Raw genomic sequence first — 18,920 nt, 5'->3', positions numbered from 1 at the left:
GAAGGAAAAGGGTCACTTGTTCAAAACTAACGAGGCGCTTAGTCCCCTACCCCTCGGGCCCAGCTCCGAATCCGGACCCGGTCGGCGGCGGGAAGAGGAAGAAGATTGGGGCGGCACAACGACAAGACTTGGGCCGCCGTCTCGGGGGGACCCTCCGGGCTTCGGCCTGCAGTTGCGATTCCTTGGTCTCCACTAAAGGCCGGACATTGAGCTACTGGGCATGAGATGCCCGGAGGCTGGAACGGCTGGCGGTGGCAAAGTCCAGAGTCGTGGGCCCTGCTATCCGACCCCCGTGGCCACTGTGACTCCTCTAAGGAGTGCCCGCTTCTTAATCCTAATAGAAAAAAGCGCCCGAGGGGTCCAGAAGCCTGGACCGGGACATGGACCCTTGACCCTCTGCGATGTTGCGTGGGCGCGTTGGTAACTTCGTGTCTTTCTCTCCTTTCCCGTGTCTGGTGTCCCCCGTGTCTCTTCGTGCGCAGCGGAGTAGCCCTGTCCCGGGCCCACTTTGAGAAGCAGCCTCCTTCCAACTTGAGGAAATCCAACTTCTTTCACTTCGTCCTGGCGCTCTACGACAGGCAGGGGCAGCCGGTGGAGATAGAGCGCACCGCCTTCGTAGACTTCGTGGAGAACGACAAAGTAAGCGCAGGTCCCCCTCTTCCCCTCGCGGCCTAATAACTACCTCCTTGCAAAGCACTAAAGATCCCATCTGTCACTCCCGACACTTTTCCGCTCACATCAGCAGGGATGATAAATCGAGGCTTCTCACCCCTAGCCCTTAAATCAGTCGATTTCCCCGCAGCTTCTCCCGCCGGCACTCTCTGCCCGCACCTCCCACTGCAGCGGCGCTTGTGGCCCTGCGCACCCGGCTTCTGGATCATTAGCAGAGCCTGGGCACGGACTGACCGGAGCAAAGCCCTTCCAACTAGAGCATAGTTTAAACGTATACTCAAAGCCGCCCCTGACCTTCTCCGGGTTATTATTATTATTTTATTATTATTTTGCACCTGCCAGCGCGGCAGGGTGGGTTAGATAGGTACAAGGTGGAAACCCATAGCCCAGCCTTGCCTCTCCACCCCCAGCCTTCTCTTCCACTCTGGTTCCCAAGGCAGTACCTGCCCCGGCCCAGGCCCCGGTATGGGCGCTGAATTTTATCTCAAACGAAGCTGATGTGGGAGGAAAGCAAAGTCTCTTGCTCTCTCTGGGCCTCCGTCTCTTCAGCTGTACCATTCAAGCTTTGGAGCCGGCTCTTCCCAAGTTTCTTCTTGAACCCGGACCTGGGTCCCTGAACTAGCAGTGGCTCCAAGGCTGCTGTCCTGGTGGGACAGGGCCAAATGCTGCTCTTCCAAGTGACAGGTCCCTTCACCTTTCTGCAGGACAGGCAGAGCCCGATAGGTTGGGTGGGGCTTGTTTAAAGGCAGCCTGGACATAGTGTCCGGTGGTCCCAGCGCCGGGGTCGCGCTTCTGAGGGCATTTTTAAGGGAGAGGGACAGACGGCTGGAGAGGGTCAAGTGACCGCAAGCCTTGGAAAGTTTTGGAGCTTGGACAGCGGCAGATGCTCCTGCCCTTTGACCCGGACCTGGGCAGGGGGCTGTTCAAAGCTGCCCGGTGACTGGGAGAAAGGCAGTGGGAAGTGGGTTAGGGAAGCCCCCTCTCTCTCCTTTTTGGGGGCTGGAAAGCAGGGGACTCTGTCTTTTCAGGAACAAGGCAACGAGAAGACCAACAACGGCACCCACTACAAGTTACAGCTCCTCTACAGCAACGGTGAGCGCCCTGAGTGCCCGCGGCGCCCTCTTGTTCCTCTTTTCAAGGAAGGCAGTTGACCTTGTCGCGGTCACCGGCAGCCGGGCTCCAGGCCTGGGGAGTGCAGGGCTGCGGGAGGCTCGCTCAGGGCCGGGGGCCGGGGCGGGCGGGTGGTGTTTGCCCCCAGGACGGCTCCCCCTGCGCTCGGGCCCGGGCCCCACGGCGGGACAGGTTTGGGATGACCGGGGCGGGGCTCCGCGGCCCTCACCTCGCGCCCTCCTGCCTCCCCGGCAGGTGTCCGCACGGAGCAGGACCTGTACGTAAGGCTCATCGACTCGGTCACCAAGCAGGTGAGCCCGGCTGTCCCCTCCTCTCGCGGGGGTGGGGGGTGGGGCCCTCCGTCCTGCCCCCTCCCCCCTCTGGCCTGTCTCTGACCTCCCCCTACCCTCCGCAATTTCCTGGGTCAGTCTTCACAGCCCCTCCACAGAAACCCACACTTTGTCTGCTCTGGAAAAATAAATGTTCCCTCTCACTCCCCAGTTGTCCTGTCTTTCTGGCTGGGGAGACTCTGGAGATGGTAGTAGGTGAGCAAAGGGATGAAGAGCGGAAACAATTATTGGGAGATTCAGTCCCCCCCAAATATTCCCTTTTGCGAGAAATACGTCCTCACCAGGGCAAACTTTTCTCTTACTATTTCGCTCGAGTTAACCAGGCCACAGCTCAGGTCCTGTGCTGCCAGCGGGAGCTCCCGAGGAAGTAGCGGGCAGAGAGAGGAAACCCGATTTTGTGCTCGCTCCTAAGTCCCCTTTTCTTTGTCCCTCCACTCCCTCGTATCTCCCCACCCTGCCCCCGCCTCCTTCGCAGCCCATAGCTTACGAGGGACAAAATAAGAATCCGGAAATGTGCCGAGTTCTCCTGACACACGAAGTGATGTGCAGGTAAGAGCCGTGTTTTCCTGCAGGCTTTGCCGGAGCGCGGGGCAGGTGAGCTGCGCCCGGCGCGCTGGCTCGCGTGCGTCTCGGGCGCTGACCTTCGCGAACGCTGGCGCGCGGAGCGGGCGGCCTCGCCCGGGCTTGCCTCCTTAAAAGACAGATTCTAAGAGCAAATCGGTTGGGGGTCAAACAGGAAACCCAGAACCACTCAGGATTCCACCCCCAGGCGTCTCAGGAGTTTCCTGTGCTCCATGGAAGGTCCGCTGTCCAGCGGTAGGCGGCAGCGCGGGGAGGGGCTGGGCAGCCGCGGGTCAAGTTTGGGATCGGGGGCTTTCCCTGAGTCGGTCGCGGTCCAAGGCCCGCCGGTCCGACCCGCTAGGGGTAGATGCCCAGGAGGGGCCACTTGTGGAGTTACCGAGTCAAGGTCCTGGAACGACTGGCAGTCTGGAAGGGCGACCACCGCAGGGGATGGAACGGCCCGCTTTGGGGGCGCTACCCCTTGCCCCCCAGCTGAGGCACCTGTCTGTGACGCAGAAGCGTTTTCTTCCTCCAGGGAAGTTGCTTTTCCTAGATTTCCCGAGCCACGGGAGTTTCTTAAGTCAGGAGGAACTACCGGCTAGAAAGACCAGTCGGGTTCACCACCTGTGGATGGGAGGAAGTGGGGAGAGGACCCCAACCGGGGAGGTACGAGGTCTGGAGCAACAGCTGGATTCTGAGGGCCAAGTTGTGAAAGGTGCAGTCTAAGTCGAATTCCTACACCTTTTCCCATCTTCTCTTCTGAGACCAATCCATTTCGAGTCCTTTCTTCTGCTGGAGCAGAAGAAAATTAAAAAAAAAATCTAACCCGTACATTTATTCATTCTTTCAATAAATGTTTATTGAGTGTCTAATATGTGCTGGTTATGGGGGAATCCCACAGCAAAGGAGAAAAGCTATAGAAAGGAAACTCTGGGAAGAGGTGGTTATTTTATTATAAAAATTTAAATGCTATTCCATGCACATTTTTCTTCCTCCAAAATCTCTGATTGGAGAGAAAGCCTCAATTCTTCCTTACTCCACTGTTGCTTCAGTGAATATCTTCCAACTCCAGACTTTGGGTAATTGCAGGCAGTCTGATTTAGTTTGGACTGTTTTATGGGCAGCTCCCGGCAGCCCCGTCTCCCTCCTCAAGCAGTCAGGAAGAAACCATAACAATCAGACATGTTTGTTTTGGTTTTGACCAAGTATTAGAAAAACAAACTTCGCCAACTGCAAAGTTCAACTCTGCCAGTGGCCTCAGCTGAGGGGACTCGAGGCTTCCTCTCCTGAGTAGCTGGGTGAGATGTGGGACAATGGGGTAAGCAAATAGCTACTCCGTTATCCCAGGGCCCCTTGATAGGTACATTCAGAAAGAAAATACAATTCCAAGATGAACTTGCATGTAGTACCTAGATTAAATAGTCAGAACACTTTTATTTGGTTGGCTAAGTGAAAGGCAGGGTTTTTTTTTTTAAATTCTTCTTTCTACTTTTAAATGTCTTTGTTTGGAGAGATTATCTTCTTCAAAGAAAAGAAAACAAAACCTAAATCTGACCCATTGTCTGACGAATTATACCTATCACTTTAAATAATACTTGCATGCCCTATCCAGCTGTAGTTAAGGCTGACATTTTTATTTTTTAAGCCCAATCAAATCCTCCTCATTTTATGCTGTTTAAGTAGCAGCATCAATTTTTAAAGCCTCTAGTTTAGTCTGCATTAGTAACACAATATAAAAATTTAATGTACTGTAACTTTTCTGCATTTGAGACGTGGGAAGATGCTCTGCTATTTTCTTCCCAAACTAGAATTTAAAACAAATATTAACTGTGGGTAAATAAATGATCCATGGGATGGGTACTGTGTCTGTAGTGTGTGTGTGTGTGTGTGTGTGTGTGTGTGTGTGTGTGTTTTGGGGGACGAGCTGGGGTGATGGCAAGTATTGGATGCATCTAAAAGGGAAGTTCCCATTCAATCTGTCAGTCAGAGCTGGTTGACTTTTTTCAGGGAAAAAAGTTCCTTCTGTCACATTTTAAGAGTCAGTTATCACAGTCAGTGATTAAGGGATGAATCAGATGCCCTGTTTCTCAGTGGGTACTGCACACACTTAGTTTCATTTGCATGGTGTTCTTGGGCATACCTGGGAATTTTCCTGAATGGTTTTGTGTTCTGTAATCTTTAGTTTAAAAAAAAAAAAAAGCTCATAAACTGGTGTTTAGCTTTTAGGCGGCAACAAAATAAATCTCTTTTAGGTATAACTTTTCTCTCCCTTCCCCAATTGTCTCCTCTCCCCTCTTCCCTGCTTTAGTTCATTTTGCCATTTATTAGCAAGGAGAAGTCTAGTTGTTATGTCGCTGCCAGCCACCCCTGTGCCCTCAATGCTCAGAGGGTTAAAAGATATTATAATTTGAACAGAAGTCGTCTCAAGGCCTACAGCTGGCTAATAACAGAGTTGTATTGAGCGTGAGCAAACCCCACAGCTGTGACTTTTCGCCACAAGGCGCAGGCTAGACGGGGCCCTAATCAGATGGGCCAGCCGGGCAGTGAGGCCAGTGTCTTTATCGGCCAGATGGTGTGAATTTAGACACTTTTGTTATGCAATCGCAGGGAGGAGTTGGGGAGAAGAAAACAAAACAAAAGCCACCATGCTGTGCGCTTATTTGAGTTTGAAATTAGAGACAGATTTTTGAAAGTTGAGGGTTGAATTTTAAAAACGATTTTGGAGGGGAAAGGGCACACTGGCTGGTCTCGAGCAGGAGTTTGGCTGACTTGGACACCCTGTGTCCAGGGCTGGGGCTTTTTTCTTTTGCATATCCCCCATCTTGATCCCTTTCTGAAAAATGCAGGTAAGATTCAGGATTGGGAGAAAATTTCTCGTATTTCCCACCTCCCATCCCCAACTGGTTTGCTTTCTTTCTCTTTCCCTCTCCAAAGACCACCACGAGGAGACAGGGAGGGTGGAAGAGGCCTGTAAGCAAACTGAGAGTATTTCAGGTAAAAGGTTCTCCAAATAAGGACAAGAATAAAATATGCCAAACCAAGCCAAACGAGGAACAGAGGAAGAGCTTTCATTTTCATTCATTAGGAAAAAAAAGAGTACTTCTGAGCCTCCCCGTGGTAGTTAGGGACACAACCTTAACCTCGTGCCAAATTCAGTTGCCTCTTCTCTTTGTTTGTTTCCCCTCTCTTCCTATTTTTTTAGTCTTGTTCAGTGTTTAAAAAGACTTTCAGACTTGGAGAATGGCTTGTTAGAAAATAACCCTAAAAAGCCTTTTCATGAAAGTAGCTGCACCTGAAGTTGGTCACTCAGGCTTTGTCTCTATAGCAAAGGAAGGGAGATTTGAGCTTATTATCTGAGTAATTCAGGGACCCGGTTCTTCATGTCAGCTCCCCACCTCCTGATCCCAGAGCGGTTGTTTAGGGAATGTGGGTTCATGAATGTCTTCCACTCTCCATTTCCCTTTGCTTGTGTTACTATTGCTGGCTTGAGGACGGAATGTCATTTAAGAAATGAAATAAAGGATAACTTGGACATCTTGATGAGACCTTTTCTTTTTAAAATAGAAAGGAAGAAAGAAAAAAGAATTCGCTTTGGCTAACCAAGAGAAATTTTACGAAGGGCTCAGATGGGGTGAATACAGTCCACTCCTGTAATTTTTATTCCTTCACTATTATAGTCCGACAGCCAAGTGTCTGCTACCTCTTTTCTGGGTGTTAAAGTTAGAGATTATACTTAAATATGTTACTGTTGGAAAATGGAAGGTTGGGTCCTAAAGTTTCTCTGCATTTTTCTTGGAGGATCATTTCCTTCCCTGAGTTGATTCCCCACATTGTATTACACTGGCACCAGGCTTACATTTTTATCTGTTTTTCTTTTCCTCCAGAGAAAGTCCCCATGGAAAGCAGCTGAACTCAGCTGAGCAATTTTGCAAACTTACTCGGCCTCCTTAGAATCATGCCTTCTCAAGCTAAATAGATTGGCACATCCTGAGAGTGTTCTCTTGTAATTAAATTGTACTTAGAATCGCACACAGATTTGGGTTAGGTTGACATGCTGGTGATGTCAAAGAGGGGTCTAGTTAGAAGGTCTTCAGATAACTAGCCTGTATAGGGTGTTTTGAAATTGTCTTGCTAAGAAAAAAGGTTTGCCTGAGTTGCAAAGGTATTATTCTGCTGACTGAAGCAATAGAAACAGGAGAGGGGGGAGACAGGGATGGTGGCTTCAGGAGCAACGGGTAGGGAGTTGGGAAGAGAGACAAAGGTTCTGGGAGAGCAGACGGTCAGAATTTTTATTGGTGTTAATCTTGAGATGGAAATTTTAAAAGTTAAGACCTAATATAATTTCAAAGGCAAACTATTATTTCCGCGTCCCAGTGGCAAACTCTGGTATTTAAAAAACTTGAGACAATTTTTCCTTTACTTCTTACTAATTTGATTAAATTTCTTACAACCCCATTGTGCCCATTGGCTGAAAGGTTTTTTTAGACTCTCTCAAGTACTTTTAACTTTTTGAGAATGGTAGAATTGTTCACTGAATAATCCACACATCCCTGCATGAGAGAGATGGACTTAAATTTAAAAAAATATATCTGTCTGTTGGTAATTCTGTAGAGGATCAGAGAGGGCAAGTGCACTGCGCAGAACCAGAAAGCAAATCTAAGACTGGGATGGTGTTAGGCCTTTGGGTCCCTGATGCCACAGCGACTTCGTCTTTTCCCTAATCTGTCACCACTTTCGAATTGAAGGATGCTCAGGGAATCTCATAGCCTGTGCCCTTCTCAAACCTAAAAGAGACTCTGGAGATAATCTAGTCCAACACTTTAATTTTATAGATAAGCAAGGCAAATCCCAGTGGGGCGAAGGAGATTTGACTAAATCCATGCAACTGGTTAGTGACAAAGTTGGGTTAGACGCCAGAGCCCCGATTCCCACTTTACCGGTCCTTCTATTGTGCTGCATCGATCTTAAACTATACAGAAACTATCACGGGAAGGGCAACACTTACATAAATTTGGTTATTGCTAACATTTATGACGCATATTCTCCAACTGGTGTGGATGATAATGCTTTTCTTATGAGCCATGTCAAGGCTACATCCTTCACCAGCTCCTATTCATGGTGGACCACATGCTTGGATGAGCTGAGAGGTATTTAGAAGTCTGTGGTCCTGACAAGCAGCCAACAGGCAACACAGGGATGTGATTTTCCAGTGCTTCCAGCTACCCAGCCTCCCTTGCCCTTTTCATATTTGTTTAGGTCTTTCACACAGGTACCTTTGGAGGGGAGTGTTTTGTTCTCTTTAGGTCCTACGGAGTCCTTCCCATCTGTTGTATTTGCTCTAGGGCCCCTTCTTTCTCTCTTCCTCTCAGATGATTCCGTAAGCATTTCACGGGTATCTACCTGAAACCCAGCACTTTGCCAGTGGAAGTCTTGGGACGCAGAGTTTGCAGGATGGGGCTTACATGCCGTGTCCCATTTCTGTTCTGGACTTGTTGAAAATTATTGGAGATATCACTTTACAGCTCCCTGCCTCATTTTTTCCCCCTATTTGACAAAGCACACCATAGTTCCTGTCTTCTTTCTTCGTCTTTAGAAAATAATGGAAATGAATGAATGAATAAATGGTTACAAAGTACACCGAGTTCTCTGAAGAAAGATGTTATATAACTAAGGTTTATAGTAATCCAGGCAGCTACTTGGGGTCTTTTTCATACATTTGCCTCTCCCCTCTTCCTTCAAGTATTTGTTACGACACAAAGATCTAAAAATATATGATAATAAATACAATAATAAGATCATTCATCACGGAGCTGGAGATGACATTCTGGATCTTAAAATCCAATTGTCCATCATTCAAATTATAAATATAGCTCTCAGAAAAGTTGTGATTTGCTGAGAATGACCCAGTTTATAAGTCATAGAGGAAGAATTTGAATGAAGAGTCTGGGTTTCAAGTTTAGCGTTGCTTTTGAACATGGCCGTACATTCATATCAAGCAGCTCATAGTTGAGCAGTTACCTAGGACGTACGCGTTTTTGTGAATGTTCTTACATTGTATGCTCATTGTGTTTTCTTGATTTTAACGCATTTCTCTTACTCTTTTGGCTCCTCCCCAATCTACAGTCGATGTTGCGAAAAGAAAAGTTGTGGCAACCGAAATGAGACTCCTTCAGACCCTGTCATCATCGACAGGTAGGGGGAAAAAGTGATTTTTAAAAAAACTGTTTCTGGTTTCTTTCCTTTAGAATCTCAACTCTGAGTGTGGATCACTGGGCTTTGCCGTAAGGTTGGTTTCATTTTATCTTCAAGGCTTGGAGCTGGTCCAACATGTGTTTTCTTGTTTTTGTTGGCCTTTCTTGGAAGAAGTCAGAACCTTCCTTTTTGAACATATGTCTCTAAATCTATGATGGGATTATTTTCCAGGTGCACTGACTTCAGCCTAATAAGGCGTGGGTGGATGGTAAAAGATGGTAAAGGATGACATCTCTCCCATCTGGCAGGATAGGGCCTCAATCAGTTTCCTAGAAGAGGCAGTATATCCCAAGTTACGCAGTAACTTTCTTATCATTGTCCGTGATTGTGCTGTTGGGCTTGAAGACTGTCAAATTAGATTATGGTTTAGAGGATGATGACAAGCTCTCTGTTGTACTGAGGGAGATTCCTTTCTACCATAGAGGGTTGCATTCTGGGTTCTATGTTTTGTTCAGAGTGGGAAAGATTCTTTGGGACAAGATGCTAATTCATTGAAATGTGATGTCGGCATCCTCAGCTGTATGTTTTTGTGATTGGAAACAGAACTTACAAACCAATGAAGGAATACCAATTTAACTTCCAGCAATCATGTAATTTTTAAGAAATCCCATATTCCCACCCCTAATTTTTTTCTCTTTCGTTAAAAAACGGAATAATTCCCTCTTGCTTCTTTCTCTGGGTTTTTGTGTTTCTAGACAGGTCCTGAAATGGATTGGAGAGACCACAGTCTCCAAAGTTGTTATTCCAATATTCCAACGAATTCTCAGTTGGGAGAATGGAACCTCTGGCATTCTTCCCAGAAAGCCAGCTTGCTTTCTTCGTGGAAAGTATAGCATAGCCCTAGGAATGAGGAGGCTGGAATTCTGATCCTGTCCTAGCTTCTGACCTTGGACAAAGCACTCAACATCTCTGTTCAATAGTATCGTGAAGGGTATACCTGGAGGGTATGGCCTGTTGCTGTAGGTTTCAGAAGGTAGCTAAAATATCCATGGCAGTTTTGCAGTATTCTCGGAGATCCTTGGAGGAGGATGATAGACACATAGAGGATGTTTGCTGGAGGTATATGCTGCCGATATTAGGGGGTTCAGGTGACATCAATTTAGGGGGCTCTGGAATGTTTTTAGTTTTTCTGAAAGTGCACAGAAGCTTAAAATTAATGAGTTGCAAGAACCCTTGGGGGCCAGCTGTCTTTCTCATTTGATGGGTGAAAAGACTGAACTCGGGAACGGTGACACGACTTGCCCGCAGTTGCACAGCTGGTTGGAGCAGAACTGGCCCTAGAACACAGCTGTCCTTACTTCTGGCCTGTGAGCCTCTCACTGCCACAACGTTTTCCTCCCAGCACTCTCTGTCCCAATTTATGTGATCACACTTGACATGATTTCCCAACTTCCTAGGATGCACTTGGATCCTCTGGGGAACATGAAGCCCATGAGGGCAGCCTAGACACGGAAGCCGTCCTTTCCAGCGTGTCCACTGAGCTCACTAATCTTCATCTAGTCTTTTTTTTTTTTTTTTTTTTTTTTAACTAGCTTTAGCTCCTCTTTCAAGAGGGTACTCTAACCTCACGGTTGTTACATCTTGTCTTGTAATAAACAACCCATAAACCAGCTTTAGAAATGTTTACAAACCCGTAAATGCTAACCTGCACCTTACATCTCATAAGCACACATCCTAAAGGCTCTGCACTTAGTAGCAGTTCTTTCTCTAAGAAACTACGTAGAACCTGAACTCAGGGAGAGAGCCGAACATGCTCTACATAATGCACATGTTAATGTACGTAGGCTTTTGGCATCTATGGAGAGAAAGGATCTTCAGGTTGTGTGCCTTCGTTGTTTGTGCTAGAATGCTTTAAATTCTTCTGAGAAGGTGGAACTTGTATTTTAGCTGCGTCTTAAGGAGCTTTATGTGACTGTGGCATTTATTTTTACTAGCCTGTGCACAATAAAACAGCCCAGCGATGTCTCTGCATCACTTGAAATATGTGTTACTTCCGAAATGTTGTGCATCTACACATGGAAACATACATACCAAAGGGTGCTATAAATTGACCCGGATCAGATTTTTAGAGAACTCATCTTATTATAAACAGATGCGTTGGTCCGGTTTCCTCATTGTAGGGATTTTGTTTGAAGACACTGCTTGTTTCTTCACCAGAATCTTGCTTCTTGCTCCTGTCTTTTGGGCATTCCTTTGCCTTCCTCCCTTCCTTTGTGGAAGGGAAAGGGGATGAAGGCAGGGTTCCATTTGCCGGAGGTGGGATGGGTGTCTTGTGTCATCCAGGGCTTGAGCGGTGCCTCTGGTCCCTGGGTTCAACACCTGCCGGCTTAGAGATGTTGAGATGACCCATGAGCCCCAAAGGGGTGCTAAGTAGTCTATTTTGGATTTTCTCTGAGTAAATAGATAACTCTCTTCTTTGCCCTTGTTCCTATAACGCCAACTAATTATCTCCTCCCCCTGCTTGCTCCATCTAACCAGATGCAGTTAATTTACACTGTCTCTCTGAGTTTTCTCACACAATAGGCATGTTCCACTCTGGCTCCAGGGAAGCCTGTTTATTCCCTTGGAATTGTGTATGTCCGGGGGAGGGGAAGGGGCGGATCAAAAGTGGTTCCCAAATATTCACCGCCAGGGACCCCTCTTATTTTTTCCTTTGGTGAGCCAGGTTCTGCAAGATTTTGCCTGCCAAGCTGCAATTAACAAGTAATAATCCAGCTGTAATTTCGTTTTTATTAACTGAAGACGTACAACAGAACGGGAAGGAAAAATCTCATTCCAGAAATGCCCTTGATCTCAGGACGTCCCTGGCGGTCAGGATGGTTAAGACTCTATGCTTCCACTGCAGGGGGCAGGGGTTCGATCCCTGGTCGGGGAACTGAACTAAGATCCCGCATGCCACACGGCGCAGCCAAAAGAAAGAAAGAAAGAATTGAAAATTAAAAAAAAAGAAATGCCCTTGACCTCATCAATGGCCAGTCGGAGTTTCTGATCTGGACTAGAACCACCAGTGTTACCACCCTAACTTGATAGACTGCCAGCTCAAACACGAAACAACTTGACTTTTCATTTAGCCCATGTGACCGTGTCTTGGGCAGACGTTCCATCGCCAATAGGCTGTTTGAAATATGAAAAATAGCTTTCACAACCTCGTGGACCCTTAATTGAAAATCACTGGATTGTACAATAGGGCATCCCATCAGAGACTGAGTTTTCCGTTTCCTAAGACTTAGCCCCAGATTGGGAATATTTTTTCCCCGTCTAAATGACTCCCTGCCTTAATCTCTCTAGAAACATAAATTTAATTTTTATTTTCAATTGTCTTTTCGGCATGCTTTTGTGAATTCTTGGGCAGCCACACGCCTCTCCAAAAAGCCAGGCCAACACACAGCCCAGCAGGACTTGCTGCTGAATCATGGGCCTCCAGCAGAGCCTTCCCTCTGTGTAGAAATGCGCGCCCAGAGTGGCAGTAAGGGTTTATTCATTTTGAGTGTAAGAATTCAAAGTTCCTATCTGAAGAAAACTCAACAAAACAGAACAAAACAAAACCAACAATGAAGACATAATCCATACCGAGGTCTTCAGCCTACACCTTGTCCGTAAAGACCTCTGTGTGGTAAATAAAAATAAAAGGGCTCAAACGGATTTACGTTTGTGGTTTCAGAAGGAAGCACTAATTCAACCTTGTTTTTCATGGGCTGTGCTTTCTTTAGACTCTCTTTTCTCTCTGAAACTTCTTCTGAACAGCTACCGCATCTCTGGGCTCAGGAGAGTTTGGTGGTCCATGGGAAGAGGATTTTAGGGACAATCTCACAGACTTGGGAGAAGGAGAACGGGTCTTCACCGTTCCTGTTCTTGCAGCCCCACGAAAAGTCAGATGGGAGGAGGGGACAAGAGTTCTTTCTGAATCTTTGTATGATATTTTCTGTTAAAGGGCAGCTCCCACCTGTTTCTCACATGCGAAATATCGCAGACTTTTGTCTTTGGATCCTGGGCTCCTATATTTATGAGCTCTGCTTCCAGAAGGACTGTTTTAAGTTTCCGTAATTTTTGTTTATTTTATTTTTCAAGAAGCCAAACAAGCATCAGAATGATCTTCATTCAGAAGGTTTACACAGAAATATCTGGTATTTATTTGCCCATGAGGCATTTTCCTGATATTATCTTCCTTTTTTTAAAAAAAATTTTTTTTAGTTGTGGTAATATATATATAACATAAATTAACTATCTTAACCATTTTTAAGCATACAGTTTAGAGGTATTAAGTACATTCACCTTGCTGTGCAACCATCACCAGCATCCATTTACAGAACTCTTTTCGTCTTCCCAAATGGAAACTCTCTCCCCATTTCCCCCTCCCCCCAGTTCATGGCAACCACCATGCTATTGATACTTCCTCTATGAATTTGACTCCTGTAGGTACCTCCTATGATACTGTATTTGTCCTTCTTTGACTGGCTTATTTCACAGCATGATATCCTTAAGTTTCCTTAATGTTGCAATATGTATCAAGATTGCCTTCATTTTTAAGGCAGAATAATATTCCATTGTCTGGCTGTGCTACATTTTGTTCTATTCGTCTGTCAATGGACACATGGGTTGCTTCAACCTTTTGGCTTGTACAAATGGATGTACAAATATCTCTGCGAGTCTCTGCTTTTAACTCTTCTGGGTATACACCCAGAAGTGGAACTGCTGGATCACATGGTAGTCCAGAGAACCATCATGCCACGTCCATAGCAGTTATGCCATTTTACGTTCCCACCAGCAGTGCACAAACGTTCCATTTTCGCCACATCCCAAATTACTTGTTATTTTCTTGTTTAGTTTAGTGTTTTGTTTTTTTTTATATAGTTGCCATCCTAATGAGTATGAGTTTTTTCATTTTTTAGTGAAGCTTTCTCCTGCTACCATCTTGGAAGGCATCCTCACCTGCTGCTTTCCCCCGCTCTGGTCCAGGCTTCTCGTTTGCCCTCCCCCTGCCATCTGGCACATCCTCTTCCTGCTTCTCTCTGCCTCACCAGCTACCTTGTTCTACCAGAGAAGTGTTTGGTTCCTCTTTCCTCTGGGCCACACTTACTATTCCTCTCTCCGTGTATCGCTTAACTCCAGAAAGTGGAGCTTTCAGAGAATAACTGTGGGTAGTAAAGCCCTTATGGACCTTCCGTGCATGCTGGAGGGTGTGACATTAATCCTGAACACTGGAGTTTTTCTTTTGGTTAATTTATCAAATGAACTCCATATTGATCTCTTCTTGATTTGTGGTGTAGATTCTGCTTTTAACCCCACTGTCCCTTTCAGCATAGAAGCAGTATTTGGATAGTAGTGAACTGTAGGTCAGATTTATGTCCACAAAGCCCAGTGGATTCTTACCATCCTAGGCCACTCAGGCTGGTTTTCAGTCTGTGACCACTCCCTCCCTCTCCCTAGAAATGGACAAATCAGATATATCAGTAGTGACTCCTCCTGAACGAAGAATTCTGTCTCTGAGAAGGATGCATAAGAACAATACTCAACATTTATCTAACATTTAACTGGCACTTATGGTGTGCTGGGCAGAGTGCTAAGCAATTTGTGTTCACTAACTAATCTTAACTAATCTTCAACAGTTGAGAAAAGTCTTAATTTTACAGAGGAAGAAATGAGTCTTAAGGAGGTAGGTCACAAAGCCAGCTTCCGTGGTGAAATTGGAGTGTCGTCAGTGGGTGGAAGTTATGGAGAAAAAGGGTTTGGTGTAATAGAAGGAGAAGCTTCCCAGAATTTAGAGCTGTTGAGGAACAGGAAAACCTGGTGAGCATGGTTTGAAGAACTCCTGATGGGAACACTAGAGAGAGAGGATGGGTTCTCTGGGAAGTGGTGGGCATCGCTGGCCTCTGAAGTATCATTTAACTCTGAGATTGTACAAGTCATGTGCAACGGTGTGACAGGTTTGACGGAATATTGGTCCCCAGAGAGACAGCATGATGTAGCAGGAATGGCCCTGGGCTAGGATCAGGACACCTGCTTCTGACCCCAGATCGTTCACTAATTAGCGGTCTCATGTCATGGAGGTCATGAGCCGCCTCTCTGAGCCTCAGTTTCCCTATCTGTAAAATGAAGTGCTTTGGATTAGTGGGTGAGCTTTACATTACCTTCCAGCTCTAAATTCTCTGCTCCTAGCAGAGGCCCAGGTTTGGGTGTCAGGCATGCTAACTCATCATCCTTTCTCACCAATAATTTACGGGAGCTATTCATATGTGCCTTCTCTGCACAGACTCCCCATCTCCCTACTGGGCATAGGGGAGCCCAGTGCTGTGAAGAGTCTACAAAATCCTGGCCTTGGGCTTTTTTTTTTTTTTTTTTTTTTTTAGTGAAAATTCCATTGCCTCAGAGAGGTTTAGATGTTCTCACTAAAAAACACAGATTATTTAACCAAAGTGAAAACATCATTCTTTCATGTTCTCCTTCCTTTGTTTTCTAGTAAAACCTTTGCTAGTTTCTTGGGCATTTTGGGGAGATACAGGTAGGAGAAGGGACTCTTCTAATTTCTGGTGCAGAAGAATGTCCCTTTGGGTTGAGACTCTTCATTGGATGACAACCTGAGACAAGTGGGAAACAAGAAACGAAATTTCCTTTGAGGAAATCATTCTCCTCCTCCTAATTAAAGAACTGCAAAGTTATGATCTTCATTTCTGTAATTGGTTTAATTTTTAAGAATTATAGTCTCCACTAGACTGACCAGTCTTCCTAGACTTCAGAACTTTAGCATTTGACACAAGCTAGCCTAGTTGTCTATACATCGATTCACTCCATCATTCATTCATTTAGTATTTTTTTCTGTTGTTCAGTTATTAAGCTAATATTCGTGAATCCCTGGCACTGAGAGGCCATAAGGGAATACCACAGGCATGGTTCTGCTCTCATGGAGCTGACAGTTTAAATAATCACACAGAGAAAAATGCATTTGCAAACTGTGAAAGTGCTTTGAAGACTAGGTGAGTGAATGGTAGACAGGTTTCAACTTTCTAGTCCCATCATTTCTTTCTCTAAGAATCAACATGGAATCAAAATGTTTGTTCCATCAAACAGACCTCGAATATGCCCCCCATCTCCCTCTGCACACATCAGTCCAGCCTGGAATCCCCACCGCCAACTCTCTGCCAATGTAAATCTGATCCCCTTTTCAAGACCTTGTTTAGATTCTACCATTTGAAAGAAATCAATTCTTGTAGCCAAAGTCTTTTCATTGACACTGTCACATATACTCGCTCTTGTTAGGATGTATGGGTATTGTTATCTTTTTCCCTATGTGGGCTTGCCTTACATTCCCAACTATATTGTAATTCTTGGATGTCAGACAACATATGTCACTTAGGTCTTGACTCTAATATCATTAGCTCTGTGATGGTGTTAATAGTACTACCTCTTCCATTGAGTTGTTGTGTTAAATCATTAACGTGTGTATGGTGCCCATACAGTGCATGACAGAACAGATGCTTTTAAAAGAGTCATAGCAATTATTAGCCTGTGTCTCTCAGTGTCTAACCAGTGGCTTGGATACTACAGACACTCAGTAAATATTAGTTGGCAGATTAATCTCTGCCTGCCAAGCATCAGAGAGTTTAGATGACGGAGTCTTTTGCCAGTTTATATAGGACCTTTCTTGTAAGTACCTGTATTTGACAACTGCTTAGCAGTCTTACCCCCCAGGGGCAGAGTGGTACAAAACAATGCCAAGAAGAGAGAGCTAGGGTTGTAAGGCAGAATGAATCATTCAGGAACTATTTATCTAGGGCCTGTCGTGTCATGGACGTGGCAAGGTGCTCTTAGGAATAATAAGACTGAGTAGACACAGAGCTTTGCCATCAGGAGCTTACAGTTCAAATGGAAAAAACAAAAGATGTGCAGAAATAACCGTGATGGAATGTAGAATGTGAAAAGTGCCACAAAAGAGGTAGAGATTAAAAACTCTGGAAGAACTGAAAGTGGGAAGATGAATTTCATCTAGGCAGTGGTGTACGTGGTGAGAGCTGTAACGTGGACATAGGCAGGTGAGGTCAAAGGGCATTCGAGACGGAAGGCATGCAGGAAAAGGCATGTGGAAGGCAAAGAATTCCTTAAATCCGCTCATTATTTTAGAGGTGCATGTATATGTGTAAAGGGGGACAGTAGGAGAGGGTGGAAAGGTTATTTGGGCCCAGATTTCCGAAGACTTTATACGCCTTTACAAAAGTGTGTTGACATTTTTGTGTTGGCAGTGGGAAGATATCAAAGGATTCTGAGTAGTACAATGAGAAAATGGAGAATGAATGTAGGGTAACCTATTAGGAAGACGTTACAATGGTTCACAAATGCGTTTCTTTTCGTGGCTCTTTGGGAATATATAGGTTTACCTGCCAAAGCTTGAGCATTATTTCCATCACCCTATGCCATCAGGGATTGGGAAGATGGGCACAGGCTTCAATTTTGTGAAATAAAATGTTTCAGTTTCTGATTCTGTTTCTTTCAACTTCTTCTGGACGTGTGTGCCTTCTTCTACCAGCAACAGCTGGGAATCAGTTTTTTCCTTGCCAGATACCAGTCACGGAGGTGAAAGGCCCATTTTCTCACCTCTCCACACCCCACTTCCCCTCCCCCAATACACCCACCACTCCAAAGCTTTTGCTGATGTTGCCACTTGTCCCCATGAGTATGCGTCCTTTGTTCACTGGAAAGCTCAGATCCTTTGCAAAGAACTGCTGTTGTGCCATCTGGCAATCTGTGAATTTTTTAGTAGCCTGGATGTTTGTGAGAAAGCAGAAACTCGGAGGCCAGACCTGAACCATTTATAAGTAATTTTTTAGAAAAGAGGGAGAAAGACCAAAACCAGTTCACCTTTACTAGCATCCTCTCATTCAAAGTACTTGAGCAGGTCCCCTGGATCAATTCACATTGAAAGTCAGAGGGCCAGCTGGATGTATGGGGTTGTTCAGAACAGATAATGGTACACTTCAACTTCCAGCTTCTTCCTCATAAAATTGTGTGATGTGATTAAATGGCAGATTTGCCAGGAAGTAAATGAGTCCAGAAGTGGAAGAAGAGTACTCTGAAATGGTGCTGTGCTGGAAATAAGAAATAGATATTTGTCTATAAGAAAGGTATCTTTTTCCAAAGTTGTCTCTCTGGCTTTCAGGGGGAACAAAGGCCCCGGAACTTAGGAAAGATTGATAAGCCTACATGCTCACCCAGAGAGAACTTTCTAGAACTTCCAGTTATTTTCTCTCCCTTTCTGTTTGAGCAAACAGGGCTGGATAAGTTCTTCTGGGTCTATTTTTGACCCAGCCAAGTGACTACCAGACCAAATGGCTGGAAAATAGGACACATATCCCAAGGAGATGAAAAGGTCGTTATCCGCAGATGATTTGCAGATTTAGGATTCTACCCACTAGGGCTTGACTAGATTATTTGTTGATTGAAATCCTGTAAAAGTTGTTCTTTTTGTGGCTCTGTTCTGTGCTGCACAGTGACCTAGAGTTGCATCGGAGGAGGTATTTGATCAGAAAGGAAAGTTGTTGAGTGACAAGATGCCCAAAGCATGTTAGGCAGCCAAGACCCAAGTCTATAGGGAGTCAGCATCTCATCAGTCTGGACCAGGTAATTAATTAAATGATTGTCCTCCAGAAAAGTTCTTCTCTAATCTTAACCTTTCCGCCCCCTCAAGACCACCAAGGAGCCAGAGCTGGTGAGAAACACGGCAGCTGCTCCCGTATAACAGGAGCTTTCGAGAAGGAAGTAAGGGAGAAATTCCTAGTCCCACTGAAATAATGGCAGGAGTGGAAGAATTTGGAGGGGTGGAACCATTGGATTCAGGCCAACACTTTGGGGTTAACACCTCCATTTTTTTTTTTTTTTTTTTTTTGCTGTACGCGGGCCTCTCACTGTTGTGGCCTCTCCCATTGCGGAGCACAGGCTCCGGACGCGCAGGCTCAGCGGCCATGGCTCACGGGCCCAGCCGCTACG

At 45.5% G+C, this 18,920-nt stretch overlaps 1 protein-coding gene across 1 annotated transcript in view; it reads left to right on the top strand.

Moving 5' to 3' along the window:
* EBF2 (EBF transcription factor 2) overlaps positions 1 to 18,920 on the top strand; it is a gene marked incomplete at both ends in the record, with an annotated part of 191,899 nt that overhangs the window by 2,093 nt on the left and 170,886 nt on the right. The window contains 5 exons of the mRNA XM_082616105.1: positions 483 to 639; positions 1,701 to 1,764; positions 2,038 to 2,093; positions 2,608 to 2,681; positions 8,817 to 8,885. Coding sequence (XP_082472231.1) covers positions 483 to 639; positions 1,701 to 1,764; positions 2,038 to 2,093; positions 2,608 to 2,681; positions 8,817 to 8,885 — 420 coding nt within the window. The remainder of the gene's footprint in view (positions 1 to 482; positions 640 to 1,700; positions 1,765 to 2,037; positions 2,094 to 2,607; positions 2,682 to 8,816; positions 8,886 to 18,920) is intronic.

Source organism: Mesoplodon mirus (assembly GCF_964341445.2).
Source record: "Mesoplodon mirus genome assembly, chromosome: 1".
Classification (NCBI taxonomy): domain Eukaryota; kingdom Metazoa; phylum Chordata; class Mammalia; order Artiodactyla; family Ziphiidae; genus Mesoplodon; species Mesoplodon mirus.
Note: the sequence above shows the minus strand (reverse complement) of the source record. Positions and strands in the feature narration are given on the sequence as shown.